The 23,005-nt window shown below is 43.0% G+C and overlaps 2 protein-coding genes across 6 annotated transcripts in view; both read right to left on the bottom strand.

Moving 5' to 3' along the window:
* cacna1bb (calcium channel, voltage-dependent, N type, alpha 1B subunit, b) overlaps nucleotides 1-10,680 on the bottom strand; it is a 219,981-nt gene extending 209,301 nt beyond the window's left edge. Inside the window, exons 1-4 of the mRNA XM_045689930.1 lie at nucleotides 10,414-10,680; nucleotides 6,242-6,514; nucleotides 4,324-4,429; nucleotides 1,332-1,471 (exon numbers count right to left, since the gene is read on the bottom strand). Of these exons, the coding sequence (XP_045545886.1) occupies nucleotides 1,332-1,471; nucleotides 4,324-4,429; nucleotides 6,242-6,514; nucleotides 10,414-10,553 (659 nt within the window). The 5' untranslated portion in view covers nucleotides 10,554-10,680. The remainder of the gene's footprint in view (nucleotides 1-1,331; nucleotides 1,472-4,323; nucleotides 4,430-6,241; nucleotides 6,515-10,413) is intronic.
* A 6,167-nt stretch (nucleotides 10,681-16,847) lies between these two features.
* The window catches only part of ehmt1b (euchromatic histone-lysine N-methyltransferase 1b), a 28,689-nt gene continuing 22,531 nt past the window's right edge, over nucleotides 16,848-23,005 (bottom strand). For all 5 annotated transcript variants that reach the window (XM_014128384.2, XM_014128386.2, XM_014128383.2 and 2 more), the window contains exons 19-27: nucleotides 22,765-22,919; nucleotides 22,421-22,582; nucleotides 22,063-22,207; nucleotides 21,002-21,079; nucleotides 20,801-20,916; nucleotides 20,480-20,566; nucleotides 20,243-20,321; nucleotides 18,871-19,046; nucleotides 16,848-18,651 (exon numbers count right to left, since the gene is read on the bottom strand). In XM_014128384.2, the coding sequence (XP_013983859.1) occupies nucleotides 18,474-18,651; nucleotides 18,871-19,046; nucleotides 20,243-20,321; nucleotides 20,480-20,566; nucleotides 20,801-20,916; nucleotides 21,002-21,079; nucleotides 22,063-22,207; nucleotides 22,421-22,582; nucleotides 22,765-22,919 (1,176 nt within the window). In that variant the 3' untranslated portion in view covers nucleotides 16,848-18,473. The remainder of the gene's footprint in view (nucleotides 18,652-18,870; nucleotides 19,047-20,242; nucleotides 20,322-20,479; nucleotides 20,567-20,800; nucleotides 20,917-21,001; nucleotides 21,080-22,062; nucleotides 22,208-22,420; nucleotides 22,583-22,764; nucleotides 22,920-23,005) is intronic.

The following is a 23,005-nucleotide window of genomic DNA, read 5'->3' as shown; positions in this document are numbered from 1 at the left end:
CTTCTCTTCCTCTTGTGGAATAATCTTCCAAATTCTCTTCAATGGGATATTTTTGTGCCTCTAGGGCAATTCAGACTGCTGATTTAGGACCTTATTACTGTTTTGTATTTCTGTTTTGCATTTCTTATTTGTATTTGATGTACATATTTTTGTAATTAGAGAGCTGATCTGTAAAAGAGACATTGGTCTCAGAATGACTCCTGTCGAAATAAACAAAAACATTTAATTTTTTTTAAGTATCCCCCATTCCCCTCTCTGGTCTGTGCCAGTGTCTGAACACCAACATGGAATACATCATAATTGAAGCGAGATCAGAGCTGGAGGGCCCACCGCAGATATGACATTTCATACAGAAATAAAGTAAAGTAGTGCGACTGACAACACAGCTGATGTTCCGACTTAGGAGAGGTGCGTGTGTAGGGGAGGGTGACACGTAGAAGACTACATCAACAGCCTCCCTCCCTCCCTCCCTCCATTCCTTCCCGGCTTCAGTATCCAGCTTGATTTATTTGTTTAGTGACTTTCCGGAATGGCCATTATTTCCACCATAAATCCCATTCAGACTCCTTGTAACACCAAGCTGACACAATATCTTGTCGCTTACAAAGCAAAGGAACAGTTACCACCGGCTAAGAGCAACACTGGCTCCCTACAGCAGTGGAGTGTGATACAATTCTTCTAGGTGATTATATGGTGTTGGTACTACACCACTGCTCCACATAGCCAGTCCTACCCTCTCACCCCTGTCTGGGGTGGCTCAATCAGAGATAGAGCCATTACTGCTCTCCAGAGCCCTCTGTCTGGCTGGTAGTCTCCATACTAGCCAGGCACTCTCTCTCAGGCCAGCCAGACTTAAGAGCTGCCCGCAGACTTTGAATTTATGGTACTTAGAGCATCCATCCAAAACTGTGGAACAATGACCCAGTAAAAATGGTGCTGTATCACTGAAGTTGTACTCATTTACACCTTTGGCCAAGTTAGCCTATTACCTCTAAGCATCCACGGAGCCTTAGCAACAGAAAAAGGAGAACCAAAACAGATATTCAAAATGTCAAAAAACACTGTGATACCTGATTTAGGAAGCAACTATTGCATTGTTACAACAAAATTCTTCTTTTTTATTTGAAAGTCACTTTCGTTTGCTTTGCGATCGTTTGTAGGATAGTGAAGGACAATTCCGGCCAATTGGAGCAATAAGTAACGCACCACCATACACAACCATAAACCGGACACAAACAAGCATACACATGAACAAAACGTCTTTCTTTCGTCCATCCCATCCCATCTACACACACACCCACACACCCACACGCAGCAGGCCGAGAACTCACCCAGTGAGGACGACCACAAAGTCCATTACGTTCCAGCCGTTGCGGAGGTATGAGCCTTTGTGGAATGCAAAGCCCAAGGCGATGATCTTAATGCCGCCCTCGAAACAGAATATTCCAATAAAGTAGGGCTCTGTGTCATCCTGCAGAGAGAGAGAGAGAGAGGGAACAAGGGAGAGAGAACTTTTTGTTAGAGGTAAGAAAGAGGTTAATGAAGCATGGCAGAAGAGAGAGGGAGAAGAGATTGAAAGAGAAGAAAAGGGGATGGTTGCCTTCACTTTTCTATCCAGCATCCAGAGAATGGGTCAAGGAATAGAACCCTCTCTTGGTGGATGAAAAGCGGAGGAAGAAAGAGGGGGGATGAAATATAGCCTACACAAGAAGATCAACAGTAATCTTGGACATCATTTTTTATCAGTGTGATTTACGCATTCATCATAAGACATTATCATTTACGTAAGATAATAGCTTACATTTTACTCTTAACAAATCTTACTAATTGATAGCAAATAAGTATGATTAAAATGAATAAATACAGTATAATTTGATGAGGCTTTTTGGTCTCCAAAAGGCATCTAACGAAACATTAAAAACATGAACAAACCATTTTAATGGTATGAAGCTCTTTAAAGTAACTGCCCAGTGTTTCCAGATTTATAACCTCTAACCTATAATTACTTACACGATATGAGTGAAATAGTTTTCCTTCCAAAAAAATGTAATAAGTAACTTAAAAAGCAACTTTTCTGTGTTGAAATGGTGTGGGCGTACCCCAACAACAGAATAGTGTGAATAGAATACTGGTCATTAAAAATATTCATGCAAGTAGACCACTGATTGGCCAGCTCATCCTCCTCATGGAGGAGACGTCATGTTCAATGAGGAAATAGCAAGCATTTTTTAAATGATCTGTTTGAGATACAAGTTTGAGGTGTTTTTTTTTAAGTGTTTTTTCTCCAATTTATGCTTTGGCCACAAATACGAGTAAGGACAAGTCAACAGCATTATTTGTATATGAGTTAACAGAATATGAACTTTTAAAAGTACGATTTTCACTGGGCAAAAAACCGATTTGCAGCTAGGATGACTCTTGCTCTTGTTCAAAGCAGTGCTGGATCAGGCACGTATGACTTGACACTTTTTCATTCCCTTCCATTAATAACATGTCAGTGGAGGCCTGAGGCGCTGCTACACACACAGGCACTAGCAGAGGATATCTCACGACTTACACTAACCTCCCTCCCTCCCTCACTCTCTTTCTTTCCTTTTCTCTTTTTCCACAGCTCCACGACCCCAACCACCAACCCAGGATTCCCAACGCAAATAATCACGAGTTTGACAGGCTTGAGAACAGCGTTAAAGGGCATGTGACCTTTTCACTAGCTCTAAGGTAAGATCTAACAACAATGAACAACAAGTAAAATAATATACCTGTTTGATTTGTCACTGTAACAGGAAATGGAACCGAGTCTGGGCTTCCTGCTGTCTATCAATACCACAGAGTACTGATGCTCTCAGAGCTTTAATGTAAGGAAAGACACTAATGACAAGCATTGAGACTGACATCTCTGCATCTCTGTCTGTTATAAAAAAAAAAAGATAGCAGACAAAACAATGCCACGCCAAGCCTTACATGATGGCTGGAGGGGTCCATCCATAAATGCATGATGTTTTACAGTAGACTGTGTTAACATCTATAATGTATAGATGTAAAATATTCATGAACAATGAACACTCCATCTACAGTACATGGCTCTGAAGGGGCAGAGGGGAAACCACATGGGACCACAAGGGTAAAGCTCTGCGATGGATCTGAAGAACAACGACTGATGTTCTATTATCAGGAGCTCCACTTAACTGACACGCCACAGTCTATTCATCACTATATTCAGCCTGGACCATAAATAGCCGATTGTTTTTTGTAATTACAAGGAAGCTTGTATTACATGCTCCTACTTGGAGAGGAAGTGGGAGGAAGGAGGGGAATGTTATCTCTTTTCTCTCTCTCTACTAACACTAATCACTTTCTCAGGTGTCGAGTAACTTTTCGATTTTTTTATGATGTTTCATCACAATTACGGAGACAACAGGAGCAGGTGGCTGCATTTGAAGGTCATTAACTTTATTTCGGCAAGCTGTTGCAGCAGTGCCTTTTATTGCATTTTCCTCCATTCTAAAGAAGACTCCCAGGAGTCACAACATCTTTCACACCACATCTGTGTGTGCAAAATGCTGAACAATGTCATGTTATTTTAGAGAAGCAGTGTCACAATCCTCCCATGGCCTGCGCGGCAGCCTCTCCCGGCTTCAATCTTTCACAGCTTAAAGGGAGAACAGCAATGGTTAAACGACTCGACTCGACTGGCTGAGTTCAAACAGGGGTTTAAGCTATATGTGTGCGAGCAGGCAGGGGAACAGAGGGCCTGGGGAGGGAAAGGGGGGATCAAAGCCACTCAGTGTGAGGCTCGGCTGACTTACAGAATGAGAGAGGAGAGGAGAGGGAGACACGCATCGCCATGATCCAAGGCACTAATGAGGAGGGGTGCTGCTCTCCCATGGACTAGAGGTGCGGGTGGCCCATCTGCCTGGCAGTGTGTCTGGTACTCAGGGCCCTCTGACTGAGAGGAGGAGGTTAGGGATGACTGGGCTCCCTCATCACTGAGCTCTACTCGTGGAAGACTATAAATGAGCAACGGCTCTGAGCGAATTCTCTGTTTTGCTCTGTCTGACTACCTCTTTCCCTCTTGAAAATCACCTAAATAACAAAGTAACATTCTACACTTGTACAGAAAACAAACAAAAGACAATACTGTATAAGTATATTAATCGGAGAACTAAGTAAAGGCAGAGAAAGTGTGAAAGAGAAAGTAATAGGGTAAATTCCAAATGGCACCCTATTCCCTATTTAGTGCAGTACTTTTGACCACTGCAATAGGGTGCCATTTGGGAAGTAGCCCTAGTTCTCATCCAAAGGGAGGAGTGTTGAGACTCTTACCAGGCGTTCTGACATGGGTGTCTTGTCGCTGGCTGGTAGGTGCTGCTCCAGGGCCAGTACGATGCAGTTGGCGATGATGGTGGCCAGGATTAAGTACTCAAACGGAGTGTGCAGGTTAAGGAACATAAGTCATGATAGAGAATTTCATGCACAATAAAAAACACTTAACTCCAACGTGTAAGTATCTTAGTCTTAACCCATGGTGGTAAAACATATATCTATTATTGAAGAATAATTTAGATTTTAAAAAGACATGCAAATACCCAGACTGTGCAAAAGGCTGGTGAGAATTTAGGGTTTAGGTGTGCAGAATGAGCATGGATTAATTGTGCCACTGCCACCACCTGCCATCACCCATATTCAGCTTTTAGGAACTTACTGGCTGATTGAATTCATTTAACCAATGAATGACATTGCCTGAACAGGAGTAAAACAGACAGAAATGTTTCTGAATGCTGTGTGACTTAGACATGGTTAGAAATACAAGATGGTAGGCTAATCCCACAGCTATACTTGGGTTACAACATCTTTCCAGTTGGGTGACCATTTCAATCCGTTTTTTACGGTTTATTCATTATACAATCCATGTTCGTGTCATTCACCGCTGGGGAGGCCTTTGTGGAATAGCCAGTCGTGGATGAGTGGGGAGGTTTTACTGGCCCCATCGACCAATCAATCTAGAATCGTTTGCTCAGGGGTGCCAGGAGCCTGAACACCGCACATTGCCCCTCGCAAAAGCCCAAGAAACGCATTGCACTGCCAATACCTCGTATGAGTGGACACATAGGAAAAGTCACAGGGGAATCTGCCCTTTAGTTGAGCGAATGTGTTTTACCACAATAACGTATTGTGGTTTTGCCCTCTTTACTCATTTCATTCCTTTATTCATTGCCATGGCGTTTATTTCAACTTATTGAGGGCACAGATACATTGACAACCATTGTTATTATATTGCATTTCGGAGAGTTCTGTTCTCACTGACGCCTACACAACAGATCCAGCTGTCTGTTTGCGTTTGTCATGCGCCCTCCGGCTCTCTCCAGCCCTCGCGGTTTGTGGTTGAGGGTGATGTGGCGGGGTGAGCGTGGGCAAATTCAGGACCATGGAGAAGGCCCGAGCAGCTCCGAATCAAGACGAGGCGTTTTACAAGCGCAGAGCCAGCGGTCTCCTTTCCAACTCACTGAGCACTCACCTTACCATGGAAACGGACCCATCTGAACAGCAACAGTTGAAACGACACTGCTATAACACACAAATAGGCAATGTGCAAACGAGATTATATAGAAATAAAAGACAGAGAAGGGGAATTAGAAACGAACTCTAGAAAGCAAGCTCAGAAAGATCGAAAAATCTACAATTTCTAGACATTAATCTCGCACTTAGAAACGGAAAACTAAATATAGTGAGTATGATTGTTGACACGTTGGCAATTGCTGATCACAACCAAACCTTTTTGGAGGTGACAGACCGTCGTGCACAATTCGTGAATCTTTAGCCTACATGGTACCTATAGACATCTTTCCATTAAGTCCTTGAACTGTATCCAAACACTATCGTTAGAGGAAAAGCCTTTATCGTGTCCAGCTAGTAGGAACGCTAAGCGACAGGTGGACGAGGGGTTACACAAGGTTAACGAGCTAATCATCTCCACCAGAATAGACATCGGCCTACTTCCTATGGAATAATCGACTTTTTTAGTTCACTGACAGGTGCACTTTGAAATGGTGACAAAGGCCATTTATTTTTTGGGGGGTCATTTTCAATCAAATCTTTAAATACAAGGCATGCTCTACTCCCTTTGTCATGTTTCTGAATAAAAATCTACCAGTGTGTTTGTCAAATAAGGACAGATATGTAAAACAAACATCAATGCAATGTGATGACAGCTGTTTTACCTATGGGGGTTTGGAAAGGATATGGCCATTCGGTTATTCGCTTAGCATATTTCCTAATGAGATTGTCCTCTCGAAAGATGAACAAGGATCGGTTGACAGTGAAGCAGTTCTGTTTGACTGGGTTAGGGTTGTATATGGCCATTGTCCTGGCTCTCTGAGCCATCGACTGCTTGTACATCCTTTGGCCGCCTGGAGGACCACCTGCTCGGGCGCCCCCTCTGCCTGCGCCCGGCGCACCTCTGCCTCCTCCTCCAGCTCCATAGCGGGTGGGTAGATCTTCTGCGAAGCGAGCCATTCTGGAAACCCACAGATCCAACAATGAAAATCCAAACTGTTGTCAGTGGAAATGGAGGGGAGAACCATCACAACAAGCACACTTAGCCAGACCACAGCTTTGCATTTGTGTGTATGGTGCGTTGTGTTTTGAGAAAATAAATCGATTTTCTTTGGGTAAATCCTTTCCTTTTTGTCCTTTCCATTCACTCAATACTCAAAGAAATTCTACAATTAAAAAAACAAAGTTTGGATTCAAGAGCAATGTGTGCACGAAGCACTTCAACCTATCGAATAAAAAATGATTCAATTAATTCCAATTATCTGATTAATTCCACATATTACATCCATATCTGCCGGCACCGCGTAAATAGATCATGCAGCCACGACAGGAAAAATATCTAAACGAAACACACGCGCGTCTTTTTTTCAGTATTGGCAACATCTTGTCAATGTTGAAACAAACACCAGTTGAAAGACCCGCAGAAAATGTAGTGTTTGTCTCCAGAATAAAAGAAGAACACAGAAAATCGTTCTGTTTCGTCTGCCCGTGTAAAGGATCGATTCAAATAACAAAACAATAAACCAATCCGGGATTGTGTCCTCCCGATTCCCACCTGATAGCTCGCTGTGTAAAATGTAACAAATCCAGTAGGCACTGGTCCCTAACAATCAGCGCATGTGACAAAAATGAGCCTATCGGCAACTCGACCTGCTCAGGAGCGCATCGCGGATTGAGTGACAGATAAGATACATTTAAAAAAATATATATATATATAAATAATTTTTAAAAAATTTAAAAATTAAAAAATGTTAAAAAAAAGATAACATACATTTTCTAAGAATTATTCAGCAAGGACGCACCGAACAATAGCTATATTGTAATGTATTCGATTAAACATTGCATTAATAAACACGTATAATACATGAAAAGGTGGTAAGGCCAAACGCGCTAAACTACTAAAGTCATAGATATGTTTGTTCCATTGTTGTGTTGTGTAGATGGCAGTGTTGGGGAAGCTAACATTACCTTGAAAACATAGCTCACAAAGCTACCAATTACTGAACACTGGAAGTTAAACTGCACCAAAGCTATATCCTTCACTACATCCAAAATACTTCGTGAAAAATGTTCCTATGTAAATCTAAAATGGCATACACTACAAATTGAAAGGTTAGATCACTCTGGGGTCCTACGTTAATATGGTGTGTAATTTAACCTATTAAACACAAAACGATGTTTCAAGTGAGAATTAGGCAGGCACGTCTGATACCGAAAAAGAACTACCACCAAGCTACATCAAAATGTAGTTAAATTAGTTGAACTTCATGTAGTTCAAAACTCCTAACACTGGTAGATGGGAGAGAATACTGTTCTAGAGCTTGTAATAAAAATACTCCACATTCTATAGGCAGCTGTTCATCAAATCACATTATCTATAGGGATAATTAGTGTATCCAATGGATTTGATTGAAATCATAAGGAGGGGTCTGTGGTTAACCAAGATCACATGCTTTGAGATTAGTTGCATCATGTACATCATTTTTTTGAAAGCTAACGAATGCAATGTATTTGAATTTATTCTGGTAAAAAAAAAATATCTATGTAAAATATATGAAACTATACTGGCTACAGACAAGAGGGCATGCACCTCTGATAGGCTACAGCGCAAATAGTGTCAAAGAGGCTCTGTGTCAATTATGGTAAATGCAGAGTCATCTGATGCTCACATCAGAGCAGAGAGCATCTGTATATATATTTGAGCTATTTATCACTGACTCACATCAAACTAAATTATGAGCCTCCCCCAACAGCCCACTAATGAATATATTCCCTGGGAAGTCATCCTGTGTTTCCCAACTAGGGACTGTGGGTGGGATGGTAGTGGCCTGGAGGGTCTTTCTGTGCAGCCATGGTCGGTCTGTCCCCCTGAGCAAAAGACTGTTTGCGTTGCTTGGATGCCCCCTGGTTAAGGAGATTATCTCTCTCCGAGTGGCTTGCAGTGACTGTGTGCAGGCTTGGCATCACCCTGATTTACCATCCTCAAAGACCTCTGGAATTCAGGTTTTCATAGCCTATATTTCATTTGTGTTTAATTGACCTGCTATAAGATAACTATAAGGATAATAATTTGGTGGGTGCTTATACTTGTCCTATTTCACAAATGTACAAGTGTGTATTAATACGCATATTTGAATTAGAAATATGTTTTTTGGCATATCCCCCTCTCCGTTAGATGCCCTCGGGGAGTGTGGTCATGGCCAGGGTCTGACTTTATCAACAGTGACCCTGGAGAAATGATGCTTACAGTGCCTTCTGAAAGTATTCAGACCCCTTACTCAGTACTTTGTTGAAGCACATTTGGCAGAGATTACAGCCTCGAGTCTCCTTGGTTTCTCCCATCCTCTGCAGATCCTCTGAAGCTCTGTCAGATGGGGAGCGTCGCTGCACAGCTATTTTCAGGTCTCTCCAGAGATGTTTGATCAGGTTCAAGTCCGGGCTCTGGCTGGGCCATTCAAGGACATTCAGAGGCTGGTCCCGAAGCCACTCTTGAGTTGTCTTGGCTGTGTGCTTAGGGTCGCTTGGCATTCAGGGCAAAGAGTTCAATCTTGGTTTCATCAGACCAGAGAATCTTGTTTCTCATGGTCTGAGAGTCCTTTAGGTGCCTTTTGGCAAACTCTAAGTGGGCTGTCATGTACCTTTTACTGAGGAGTGGCTTCCATATGGCCACTCTACAATAAAGGTCTGATTGGTGGAGTGCTGCAGAGATGGTTGTCCTTCTGGAAGGTTCTCCCATCTCCACAGAGGAACTCTGGAGCTCTGTCAGAGTGTCCATTGTCCCCGAATTGCTCAGTGTGGCCGGGCGGCCAGTTTAGGAAGAGACTTGGTGGTTCCAAACTTCTTCCATTTAAGAATGATGGAGGCCACTGTGTTCTTGGGGACCTTCAATGCTGCAGACATTTTTTGGTACCCTTCCCAAGATCTGTGCCTCGACACAATCCTGTCTTGGACAATTCCTTCGACCTCAAGGCTTGGTTTTTGCTCTGGCATGCACTGTCAACTGTGGGACCTTATATAAACAGGTGTGTGCCTTTCCAAATCGTGTCCAATTAATTTAATTTACCACAGGTGGACTCCAATCAAGTTGTAGAAACATCTCAAGGATGATCAATGGAAACAGGATGCACCTGAGCTCAATTTCGAGTCTCATACCAAAGGGCCTGAATAAATAAGGTATTTCTGTTTTTTATTTTGAATACATTTGCAAACATTTCTAAAAACCTGTTTTTGCTTCGTCATTATGGGGTATTGTGTGTAGCTTGATGAGGAGAAAAACAACATTTTAATCAATTTTAGAATAAGGCTGTAATGTAACAAAATGTGGAAAAGGGGATACTTTCTGAATGCACTGTAAGTGCCTTTCTCGAGGGCACAGACATAATTCTTCACCTTGTCTGCTCTTAGATTCAAACTAGGACCTCTCGGTTAAGGGGCCAACACTAATTGCTAGGCTACCTGCCGCCTGGATATGGCATAAGCTCAATGTCGCAATGAATCAAATAGAACAGACTCCCTTAGGTTGATAGAAAGAAACGTCTAAATATGAATAGCATTGGCATAATGCCAGTGGGTAATAGTGTGTAATAACTCCTGCCCTGTGTTTGAGCTGTAGCTCTCTGTACATCAGGAGTTGAGTGAGGTTTTGATCCCTCTGGTGGCTGTATTTATGTATTGCAACAGCGAAAATGGAATGAGTAACCTTTTCAGTGATTTTAAAAACAACATATCCCGCGCACGGTGATTTGTTGTTGTTGTTCTTGATACTTTCTTTGATACTTGATACTTGAACTTTGATATAGAGGCTATCTTCCTCAGGTCAGACCGAGCCTGGTCTGAAAAGACCAATACTATCAACTTTACCTCTTGGACTTGGACCATGGCGTACAATTGAGGGCTGCGTGTGTACGAATGATGTTACGCTTGCCACAACTCCCTCCTGAAGCTGCTCTCTCGTCAAGTTGCAGGACGGCATCATACTGTTGAGTCAGCCCACCGTTCATCTGCTGCTCTCTCCATGACGGGTCAATGTCGATGCTCTCCGTTTCTTTAGAGTTCCCGCTTTATCACAGCCTGTCGTCGACGAATGCTTTCGGGAGACAAGCTATAGTCAGCGCCTAAAGTCAGCATCCTCCACGTGTCGAATGTGGCTTGTGGGGTTCACAAAGTAAAAGAAAGCATAATGTCACCTTATGGTTTTATGCAAATATAACATTATTATATCTCTTATTAGCATAGCTAACTCTAAAATGACCAGGTATATTATTTTGTTCCTCTCTTTCATTAGATAGGGTCTACAGATATTTGTTGCATCATCTTGTCTTGTTGCCGTTTTTTATTGGCCTGTCCTATTCCTTCCTCGTTCGAGTCAGTCCCAAGCAAACTCGCCCAAGACCTGCTCATAAAAGGCAACGCTCATCCACTATGCCTACTTGTCTACCTCATTCAATTGGATTTATTGTTAGCCTAATATTGGGCGAGAATGCACACGATGTAATGGCTGAATGTGATGTGCTAGTACACGATGTAGGCCTTAGTGTCCAAATCATGATTTGAAGGAGCAGTGTTTGTTCACCAAGATTCACAGCCTACCACTTCCCATCAGAGAAGGCCCAATACAAACCCACATTTTATTCAATGATAAATAATAGAAGGAACCACAAACAGAGTTGGAAAAAAGTGAATCGTGTGACACAAAAGCAAGTGGAGGAGAGCAGTGTTAAGGTGTGAGGAAGGCAGCGGGAAAAGGAGATAGCACTATAAAACAAGTCACATCATTGATGCGACGTCAAGGGAATCTTTGCAACTCAAGAATCCTGATCACCTACCATAAACCACAGTGGATCGCCGCTCCCTCACTAACCGTAGTGTCTGTATCCAAGGCAACAAATATGAAATGTCTACAAAAGCAAGCCAACTAACTATTGCACATTTTCACTTCTACTGTGTATCTGCCTGCTTACAGGGGCTTCTCTACGTGGCACAAGGACTGGGGGCACCAAAAGGTTTTGCCCCCACGGAAAGCGGAAAGGCTGTTTCCTGTTCTGCTAATTAAGAGCTTTGTTATCAGCCCAAATGTCTTCAGTTTAGAAGGAGAAAATGATCCTCTGATTCAATTACCAACTCTGCCTTCTCTCCCTCTTTCTCGGTAATCAGGAAGGGAGCAATCATCGTCTCGTTTCAAGGACCTAAAAGGCCTGCTGGTGCACAATCAGAGTCACTTCCTGACATGTTCTCGTTGGTGGGTTTCTTCAGGGGGAAATGTTTAGTTCAAGCATCAGAGCCTTTCTAAGCCAGCTAACAAGGCCTATCTCCGAATCTCTGAATACAGGGATATCGGAGAGATAAACAACTGAGTTCCATGGGATCAACCATTCTAGTGTGCATTTTTCAGCTCTCAATGTTGCACCACCACCACCTGTCAGTAAAAAAAAAATGAAGGGTTGCATTCATTATGGGGGAGTGGAGTGTGGGAGGTGTCAGCCATAGTTATGCCACTACACAGCCGCTGAAATATCTTAGCAGCTTGGCCCAGAGCCTGTCAGTCAAACTACCCTGCTGCTCGGTTCATGGAGGGCACGCTGGGTTTGAAGTTGCTTTAGCTAAGCGCTGGTGGTAGGTGAGATAAGGAGTGGAAAAAACAATCTCTCTCTGGACTCAATAAATCGCCATAGAAGAACAATAATAAACCAGAATGAGAAGCAGCATTATGGGGTTTTCATTAAAATACAGCAATGACATTCACATCAATCATTCAGGAAACTGTCTACTTCCTCTGATACGGGTAGGGAATCAATGACAGCTGAGATCTGAAAAGAAAGGCAGAAGTAAGGAGATTCATAGTGAAATGGATGATGTTAAGGCATAAAAAAATGCATAAACAAAAATGTTTACTCAGTCTTCAGCTATAATAGTCCAGAGGCTATGGAAGAGCAGCACATGGCATTGCACCCATATATTAGGGCATGATTCCAACTAAACTAACTCCTGCTAAACCACCTCCTCCCAAGCTTAAGAGAGGTTAAGAGGCTAATAGAGTACCACAGTATGAGTCATAATTTCCATAAAACCTAGCAGTCAAAGACAGAAATGGTTCCAATCATTGTTCCACCGGTTCATTTTTCCCATAGGGGATTTTTAGAAACACTTAAAATAAGGGCTGTGTTTCGTGTAGGCTTACCCTGGCGTGACATTTTGATACCCGTGTAAATCTCTCTCCGACAATGTGACTTTTTGCAATATATTTGCCTGTATTTACCCTTAATTGCAGATAGTATATTCCAGAAGACTGCAGCCAAGGCAGCACACTGGTCCACACCTGCCCCGTCTGCCGGGTGAGTAGTATTGTTTTGTACTGTATGTGCCTATAGGTTCCTATCCATATGTAGGCTATTGTACTGGCCTGAGTGGTAGTCTTTGATGTGTAGTACTTTGTTTCTTACTTTATCATGTGTCAACTTTTATTTCAATCTAAGCCAGAGATTGTTAACTTCTTGCACTTTGAGAGCAAGCATCCCAAGTCTCCAGTGGTCCCAGTACCGGTTGATGTGCTGGCCTAAGTGACCACACAAACTCAGATGGACCTACTGCTGAGGTAAGATTCTTCCATCATTCACACACAGTAGACAGTGTAAACCACCATGCTGTCAACAAAATGCTGTTCTCAATTCTTACGTTGTATTATGTTTGGCTCAATCTGTGGAAATGCTGTCATCGTCTGTAATGTGATTCACAACACACGATGACTACGATTTGAATGCTGCAACTGAGACAGAATGATGTCGAGGGAAACACGCTGAGAACCTGAGTATGACTGGGCATGGGCCGGATATTTGTGACAATGACCTAGAAGGGGTACAGAAGCACACCAGCACTCCATTTTATGATTATTCAATGGCCAACCATCCCTCTAACTACCGCTTATTCTACACTATGCCTTTTATGCCCCATGGTCCCTCAACTTCTGACATTTTGGAATTCTCTATCTTATCTCTATAAACCCACCCTACCTATACCCATTTTCCCTATACTGCTTCCTTCACTTGTTCTTCTCCTGATTGGATAAACATCTAGACTCAGTAGCACATTTAAAACTGTTGTGTACGGTTTTTGATACCTGTTTTTCACCTGTGTAATGCTGTCCTCCTGCTCATTCTGGTGACTGAATGCAGGGGTAAATGTGCTGCTCACATTAACAGCAGCAACATGGACCTAAATTGACAAGAAGGGTGTTGATATAGCTGCATTTTAGCATGGCTTCCTTGTTTTGAGTCTGTTGACCTAGTATTTTATATTAAACCTACCTTACACATCCTGTTGTTTCTCTGATCTTCACTTAAAAGTCAGATGTTTATATGTTATATATAAAAATATGTATGCATTGTGTACTATTTTGATTTCTTTAAAACAATGTAATTTTTGGAGTTCAGGTGTTTTACGTGATTGATGGGTGGCTAGGTGCATTCTTGTCAAATAAATATGCTTATTCATTCATGATTATGGATGCGTTCTGCAATGAGTTAATCGGGCTTTGAATCTACAACAGAACATGTCAACAAGTTAGTTCTGAATTGCTTTAATACAGCAGTGCATGCAGACACCATTAATTGAAATTGATGTCACTTCGTTCATATACACTATATATACAAAAGTATGTGGACAACCATTCAAATCAGTGGATTCGGCTATTTCAGCCACACCCGTTGCTGACAGGTGTGTAAATCGAGCACACCGCCATGCAATCTCCATAGACAAACACAGGCAATAGAATGGCCTTACTGAAGAGCTCAGTGACTTTCAAGGTTGCACCGTCACCTTTCCAACATGTCAGTTCGTCAAATTTATGCCCTGCTAGAGCTGCTCCGGTCAATTGTAAGTGCTGTTATTGTGAAGTGGAAACATCAAGGAGCAACAACATGAAGTGATAGACCGAAAGTTTGAAAGTTCAAACCAGAGCTGACAAGGTACAAATCTGTCGTTCTGCCCCTGAACAAGGCAGTTAACCCACTGTTCCTAGGCCGTCATTGAAAATAAGAATTTGTTCTTAACTGACTTGCCTAGTTAAATAAAGGTAAAATAAAAAATAAATTAAAAAAATAGGCCACATAAGCTCACAAAACGGGACCGCTGTCCTCAGTTGCAACACTCACTACCGAGTTCCAAACTGCCTCTGGAAGCAATGTCGGGAGATTCATGAAATGTGTGTCCATTGCCGAGCAGCCGCACACGAGATCACCATGAGCAATGCCAAGTGTCGGCTGGAGTGGTGTAAAGCTCGCCAACATTGGACTCTGGAGCAGTGGAAACGCGTTCTCTGGAGTGATGAATCACGCTTCACCATCTGGCAGTCCGACGGACAAATCTGGGTTTGGCGGATGCCAGGAGAACGCTACCTGCTCGAATGCATGGTGCCAACTGTAAAGTTTGGCTTTTTTTCCATGGTTTGAGCTAGGCCCCTTAGTTCCAGTGAAGGGAAATCTTAATGCTGCAGTATATAATGACATTCTAGACAAAGGCCCTTTCCTGTTTCAGCATGACAATGCCCCCGTGCACAAAGTGAGATCCATAAAGAATTGTTTGTCAAGATCGTGTGGAAGAACTTGACTGGTCTGCACAGAGCCCAACCTCAACCCCATCGAACACCTTTGAGATGAATTGGAACGCCGACTACAAGCCATGCCTAATCACCCAACATCAGCGCACGACCTCACTAATGCTCGTGGCTGAATGGAAGCAAGTCCCTGCAACAATGTTCCAACATCTAGTGGAAAGCCTTCCCAGAAGAGTGGGGTCTGTCATAGCAGCAAAGAGGGGACCAATTCCATATTAATGCCCATGATTTTGGAATGAAATGTTTGACGAGCAAGTGTCCACATACCTTTGGTCATGTAGTGCAGTTACAGAAATGATGAAGGATTAAATATGGTCCTCCACCGGCTGAAGGAGAAGAGGATCTTATAAAATGAGGCTATGTTGCTAATAATCATCTAATCTAGTGGTCATGGCACATTGTACATATCTGACTGCTACTAGGATAGTATTCTGTACGAGACAAGACCAAATGCATAAGACAACAAATATTAGTTAAATAAAATAAGGAACAATATATAAAAAACGATATATTTCGTTTTGGATCAAGGTAGCTAGTAGCTAGCTAGCTGACAGCAAAGGTGTGCTAGTGATGACATGCAGGAGCTTGCAAGGATTTGATGTCTTGCATGATGTCCACTATGATGCTAATTAGCATTTTCGAATCGGAGAGTAAATTGAGCCGAATATATTGATAAAAGTCGCCTTGTCCGAAAGATGTACGCGGTTATCGAAACGTCACACTAGGGAAATCCTATAGGAAACACAGACCTTGTTTGAAGAAGTTCTAAAATCCCCTATGGGAAAAATGAATGGTGAAGAAAAATGACTGCTAGGTTTTATGACATGTCCACTGTGGGGCTCTATTGCCAGAGGACATAAGGAACCACTGAAATTCTTATGAAAACTCACTAAATACAAAACACCTATTTTACATCAAATCAAATCAAATTTATTTATATAGCCCTTCGTACATCAGCTGATATCTCAAAGTGCTGTACAGAAACCCAGCCTAAAACCCCAAACAGCAAGCAATGCATGTGAAAGAAGCACGGTGGCTAGGAAAAACTCCCTAGGAAAAACTCCCTAGAAAGGCCAAAAACCTAGGAAGAAACCTAGAGGGGAACCAGGCTATGAGGGGTGGCCAGTCCTCTTCTGGCTGTGCAGGGTGGATATTATAACAGAACATGGTCAAGATGTTAAAATGTTCATAAATGACCAGCATGGTCAAATAATAATAATCATAGTAGTTGTCGAGGGTGCAACAAGCACGTCCGGTGAACAGGTCAGGGTTCCATAGCCGCAGGCAGAACAGTTGAAACTGGAGCAGCAGCCCATAAGCCCATCACTCCTCTGGGAGCATAGGCCATTGCAAATTGGTCTTCTCCAGCGCATTCCATCCCGGTTTCCCTTGTATCTGCCTCAAGCTCCCGCCTCCAGGTGTTTCTCGGGCGCCCCTTTTCCTTTGTGTGCTCCAGGATAGTGTTAGCCTGGTGCTGTTGGAGGGGGGCTTTTGGAGGATGTGGCTGATATATCCCTATCTTCTCCTCCAGATCCCCTCATCCACTGGAACCTGTCTAGTGCGCCCCCTCATTTTGCACTGTTAATAAAACCTGCCAGCCATATCCATTAGTAGTACATTTATTGAAAAAAAAGATACAACCAATTAGGCAGATGTTTCACAGTCCATAAATGTAACAGAAAGCAAATCATGTTTTAGAACCTTTTTATTTTCATACATTTGAAAATGTGCACAATATTCACTAACCATACTAACCACATTTAAAGACATGGGAATAATGTGTTGGTTTCCATCAACATGAAATCATGGAACAACATTAACAGGATAACTACAGTAACTACAGTTAGAAAACTGGAGGTACATTTAAATGTAAAAAAGAAAGAAAACCTTGCTTTATCTTATTTTACAACTTGTATTCACTTGGTGAGTAATTCAAAATGAATAAAAGGAAAATACAACCTTGTCAGCACCATTGCTTGAGTCTCACCCGATTAACATTCAATCCCATTTAATGGCGCCAGAAGTGGCAAATTAATATTTTTGACTCAATGTTCAGAAGAGGGAGTCATCCTCAAACATGCTTAAAAATCTTGCAGATTTAACAACAAAAAAATCCATCTGCTTTAATTTTGCAGGTACAGTATGGCAAACTGTACAGCTTAGACAACTCCCACCTAAACACTTGTGCACCGGAATCCTCAATCATGACACCCTTAGTCTGGCCATTGAATGTCACACCATCCTTCATATACACCCTTTCCAGCAGACAAATAGCTAATAGAAAGGGACCATTGTATTGAAAAAGAATTCATGCCAAATAACTGAGAAAATTATCTGCCACTCCTGTGTGGTCAAAACAGATTGCAAGAGTCTTTACTGGACAATGTCTACTTTACTCTGCCCCCTCTGAACAGAACAGTGAGATGATTGGTCAGTGTCCTCGTTGACTTTAAATCGATAGTTCTTTCCTTAACCTGATATTCTGCATACAAGACACCTCACTTGATGTTATTCTGTATAGAAAATTCGATTTAAAACTATTATTTAAATATAAAGTGATAATTAAAAAGTATTTATCGTTGATATTGATATCTAGCACTGACCATTATTTTCCTGTAGAAATGCTCAAGAGAAGAAGTCCAGTAAAAACATACGCTTGTGACTTAAGTCCTCTGTCCCGTTTGCAATCAAAATATAGCATGAGGTAAATACGTCAACTGTTATAAATTGTGCATGAACATTGCTCATTTCTATGGTATGATTTGAGGGGTATGGGCGCTCATGCTACAAATTTCTTTCACACTGAAAATGTTTTTCATGAATAGATATACATTGTTGCTTAGTACAAACTTGATTCAGACCACTGGTTAGGAAACACCATTACCCAGATTATAACTGTCCAGGATGGAGCACAAAGCAGGTTTGAGAATTCCAATTGGAACCAACAAAACAAGAGCCAGGCTCATAGCAAGGTCGTTTTTCTCCAACATTTTTATTTGTAGCACTTCAGACACACAAACATACAGACTTGTTTCCTGTCCAATGTGTCCTGCACTGAGGGGCCGTTTCAGTGGAAGTTCAGAGTTTGTGCTGGTAAGGATGTGATGTAAGAGCTGGATGAGACATTAAGCAGGTGGGTTTCTGTGGGGTTGATTGTTGATCTCAGTGATGGGCCTGAAGGTTCATTCTGGTGATGGTTCCACCTGGGGGTGGAGGTGGGGCGTCTGGGGATGTACGGCTCAGGGCCTGGGGGGGAATGGAGACGCGTCTCTGCTGGCCTGGAAGTCCTATTTGTGGGGCTGGGAGAGTGGGCTCAGGAGGGGGTGGTAGAGGAGCTGGTATCAGGGAGGGTGCTGGGCTGCTGGTCCTGGGGCGAGCTGTCTGCCTGGCGCAGGGCAATGACCGCCGCTGAGTACTTGCACTTGGGAGAGCCGCACTCACAGCTAAAGTGCTTCCCCTTGATGTCCCAGAAATGGTCACCGTAGTCAAATCTGAGAGAGGAGGGTTGGGACAGAAAGAGCGAGTTAGATGAATCTAGAATCAAGCTTGATCCTAATCTTGATTTTAGGGAGAACAAAGGCATTGTCTAAGAAATGATGAAAGGCTTAAACATAGAATGACAAACTTAAACATACATACAGGGTAATAAATTCCAAAGACTGGTAATAACATCATCTTTCGTCAAGTAAAGCATATAATATGACCCTTACCCTAGCTCTTCCCCAGCCTTGATGGTCTCGCAGGTGAAGAATGCGATATGGGGAAAGCGCAAGTCCTGGTGTGCCGTGAAAACCCGGCAGGGGAACAGGTTCGGCTCGCACATGTGGTTAATGAACCGGCTGATGTTGCCATAGAAACGGGCGTCGATACAGTACACGTCACCCTCCTGTGACCAAAGAACACACATAAATGGATCATAATGAAAAAAGCAGGTTCTGCATCATCTGCAGTGGTAATTCTTCACGGGCAGAGATATCAAACAGATCAAGACAAAGGAGATGATTGTGGACTACAGGAAAAAGAGGACCAAGCACGCCCCCATTCTCATCGACGGGGCTGCAGTGGAGCAGGTCCACATCACCAACAAACTAACATGGTCAAGCACACCATGACAGTCGTGAAGCGGACACGACAAAACCTATTCCTCAGGAGACTGAAAAGATTTGGCATGGGTCCACAGATCCTCAACAGGTTCTACAGCTGCACCATCGAGAGCATCCTGACTGGTTGCATCACTGCCTGGTATGGCAACTACTCGGTCTCCGACCGCAAGGCACTACAGAGGGTAGTGCGAACTGCCCAGTACACCACTGGGGCCAAGCTTCCTGCCATCCAGGACCTCTATACCAGGCGGTGTCAGAGGAAGGCCCTAAAAATTGTCAAAGACTCCTGACACCCTAGTCATAGACTGTTCTCTCGGCTACCACACGGCAAGCAGTACCAAAGGGCCAAGTCTAGGTCCAAGAGGCTTCTAAACAGCTTCTACCCCCAAGCCATAAGACTCATGAACATCTAGTCAAATGGCTACCCAGACTTTTTGCATTCCCCGCTCCACACCACTGCCACTCTCTGTTGTCATCTATGCCTAGTCACTTTTAATTAACTCTGCCTACATGCACATACTACCTCAACTAACCGGTGTCCCCACACATTGACTCTGTACTTGCACCCCCCGGTAAATGTTATTTTTTACTGCTGCTCTTTAATTACTTGTTACTTTTAGCTCTTATTCTTATCTGTATTTTTTTTAAACTGCACTGTTGGTTAGAGGCTCGTAAGTAAGCATTTCACTGTAAGGTCTACATCTGCTGTATTCGGCGCATGTGACTAATAAAATTTGATTTGAATAGCACAAAGTAAAACAATGATTGTAGAATAGTGTTTTAGAAACAACCCCAGGAAAAGCCTCAAGAGACAAGAATACAATGAATTTATCACTGGGTAACATATTGAAATCTGCCTGCAAAGCACAGCAGATCCCACTGCAATTAGTGGTCTAAGTTGAGATACCTAGTTACATTTCAGATTTGTCCTAAAGTTAGCCAGCAAGATTTGATGAGATTCATGAGCACTGATCCCTACCTTGCTGTCTAGGTTGAACAGGTAGGAGTCGTTTTCCCTGACATCTGCCTCTGCGTCAGAGATGATCTCCCCCACGTACCTGTGGACAGGAAGTGAGGTCAGGGTCCCACCAACCCCACAAATAGCAATGCAGCACCATGCACAGGTGACATTGAATGGGAAGTCATCTAAGAACTTGAAGGTGCGGTAAAATAAAGCCGAACTACGCATTGTGAAAGGGGTATGTCTAGGACTCACTCGCACACAAAGGTTCCCTGGGGAATTTCCTGCAGTGTCCGCACCCCCCAGCCCATACGACTGGTCCGGAACAGCTGGAGCCGGACCCTGAAAACAAACAAACTCCTTCAGTATGGATGTACTAACAGCACATTCAACTCGCAAACACATTATCCCGACATGCATTTTGGGATGTCAGATGCATTACAACTTCCAAATGAGTGGTTGCTGTTTGACTGAAAGACATTTTTTCTGATCTAAATGTTATCATCAATAGGGTTGAGGAGTGTTGGCTTGGTTGTAAAAATATGGTTGAATGTAGAGACAGGAAATTGGAGGTACCTCAGTCCGTTCTGCACCACGCGGTTCTTGCAGGTTCTCCAGCAGGAGCAGGCGTGGTTGCACTCGAAGATGAGGGGCGGTTCCTCACGACAGAACTCCGGGAGCAGACGACCATCCTGAGAAAGGTCATGGAACAGACATGACGATCATAGGAGACCAGCACTTTGTCAACAATAGTGATACTGAAGTGTTCGGCCTTACCTTGTCATACCAACAGCGCAGGCTAAGCTGGCCACACATGCAGCTGCTTGAGGAGCAGTCGTCTTTACACACACAGTACTGTGGATCGCAGAGAGAAAGATGGTCATTTAATCTTTCAGGTTATCAAGTATGATCAACTATAGGATGGTCTATTCTAGGAGTCTCCAACCTTTCCTAGAATGAGGGCTACGTTTAAAAAATGAAGCATGTCTAGCGCTACAATTTTTATCCTAGCTTTCAAACAGGCACATTCTTCTCTTCTCTGCAACTCTTCCTCAGGTCCTTCGTGTACAAGAGGTTTCTGTCAATATACCTGGTAAAATAATGGTTCATAAACAACTCCAAGGGGGAGTTGAAATCTGATATTGTTCCCCTAAATTATGTTTTATATTTATAATGTATTTTTCCAGGTTTGATATTTTAGTTTTTCCATTCTTAAAATTACAATTGTTCATAGAGAAACAACGAAATTGGATGTTGAGTTCATGTCCATGCTTAAAGCACATCAGAAGATAATGTGTTTTCATCTAAAATAAATTGAGTGCAATTCCCCTTTAATTGTGCATTTGGCAATTTAAATTGCGCATCTAGTGAGGAATGTGCCGATCTAGCGATGGTTCTGTACTCATTTCATGGCAAAGTTTAGAAATGATATACATTTGACAGGTAAGCCTACTTTGCAGTTAACATTTAATTGAGAAGGTTTTGTGGAAAGTATTTCTGTCGACCCTCAAGACGGTTATCACATCAACTGGCTACACACAGAGTGATAGACAAACACGTGCACCACACAGACAGACAGGTAATAGTGCTGGAAATTAAATTGGCAGATATTGTGTTAGCCAATATTGGCTTAAAAAGCCAAACCTAACTAGGGTTGGGATAATGTCAATGTGTTGATTAGATAGTACCTGGGAGCTTGTGGTGTTGATATTTGTTTATGACAGTTTGCTGTGGAAAACGTGGAAATTTGCATGTACTTTCAGAATTGTTTGGCGAGCTACTCATATGTGGGCTGCGAGCTACTGGAGACCCCTGGTCTATCCAGTCACATGACCCACCTGTAAGTGTGTGATGTTCTTGTCTATGTTCATGGGGGAGGTGACACAGTTGTCTGGGACATATTTGTAGTTATCCGGACAGGGCTCACTGTCCACTGAGTTGACACAGGGGACTGGAACTCCCTCATACCCCCGGGCTATGTCTCTGTGGTGAAAGATGTACTGGTCAGCAAAAGGTTGGAGGCTCAGGTCCCAGTGGATATTATAATATACTTGACAATCGGTCAAAAAGAGGTAGCCACAAGTAGAGAGGAAAGGGTAGAAAAGGGTACCATGCGTGATCAGAGACAGAGCATCAGAAATGTAAACGTGTGAGAAATGCATGAAAGTTTGAGAGACGGCGATCGAGGAATTCTACCTGTTAAGGACCTTCTCCCCCTGGGTGCTGCACCTGGCCTCCTTCACCCTCCTGTTAGTCTGCAGGGTGAGCCAGACCCTGGAACTGTGGCTGCAGCAGTCTGGCGGCGTCTCCCCCTCACGGTTCTTCAGGTTGACATCCGCCCCGCGAGACAGAAAGAGCCTGAGGGGCCACAGATCATAGCCTTCAACACCATCACTTAAGTGTACTAGATGGAATAGTCCTGATGTGGCTACAGCCTCGGTTATAATAATGGAGGCTACAGCCACAGCAGTGCTGTAGGATGGAGATTCTATTACTTATTGCCGAATCACCAGAGTCATTTCCCCTCAACCTCCACTCACGTGACACAGTCGAGCCTGTTCTCCCGTGCAGCGATGTGCAGAGGGGAGTCTCCGTGGATGTTGACAGCATGGAGGTCACACTTGGACTCTAGGAGGAGCTCAGCAATCTCCACACTGCCAGAGAAGGCCGCCCAGTGGAGACAGATGTTCTCCTCCTACAAACAGACAACAGTTAGCAAATTCAAGTCAGACAAAAAAAAAAACTCAAGATAGAGCAAAGTAATTGAAACAAAGTAATTGA

Source organism: Salmo salar, chromosome ssa11 (assembly GCF_905237065.1).
Source record: "Salmo salar chromosome ssa11, Ssal_v3.1, whole genome shotgun sequence".
In the NCBI taxonomy this organism is placed as follows: Eukaryota; Metazoa; Chordata; class Actinopteri; order Salmoniformes; family Salmonidae; genus Salmo; species Salmo salar.
Note: the sequence above shows the minus strand (reverse complement) of the source record. Positions and strands in the feature narration are given on the sequence as shown.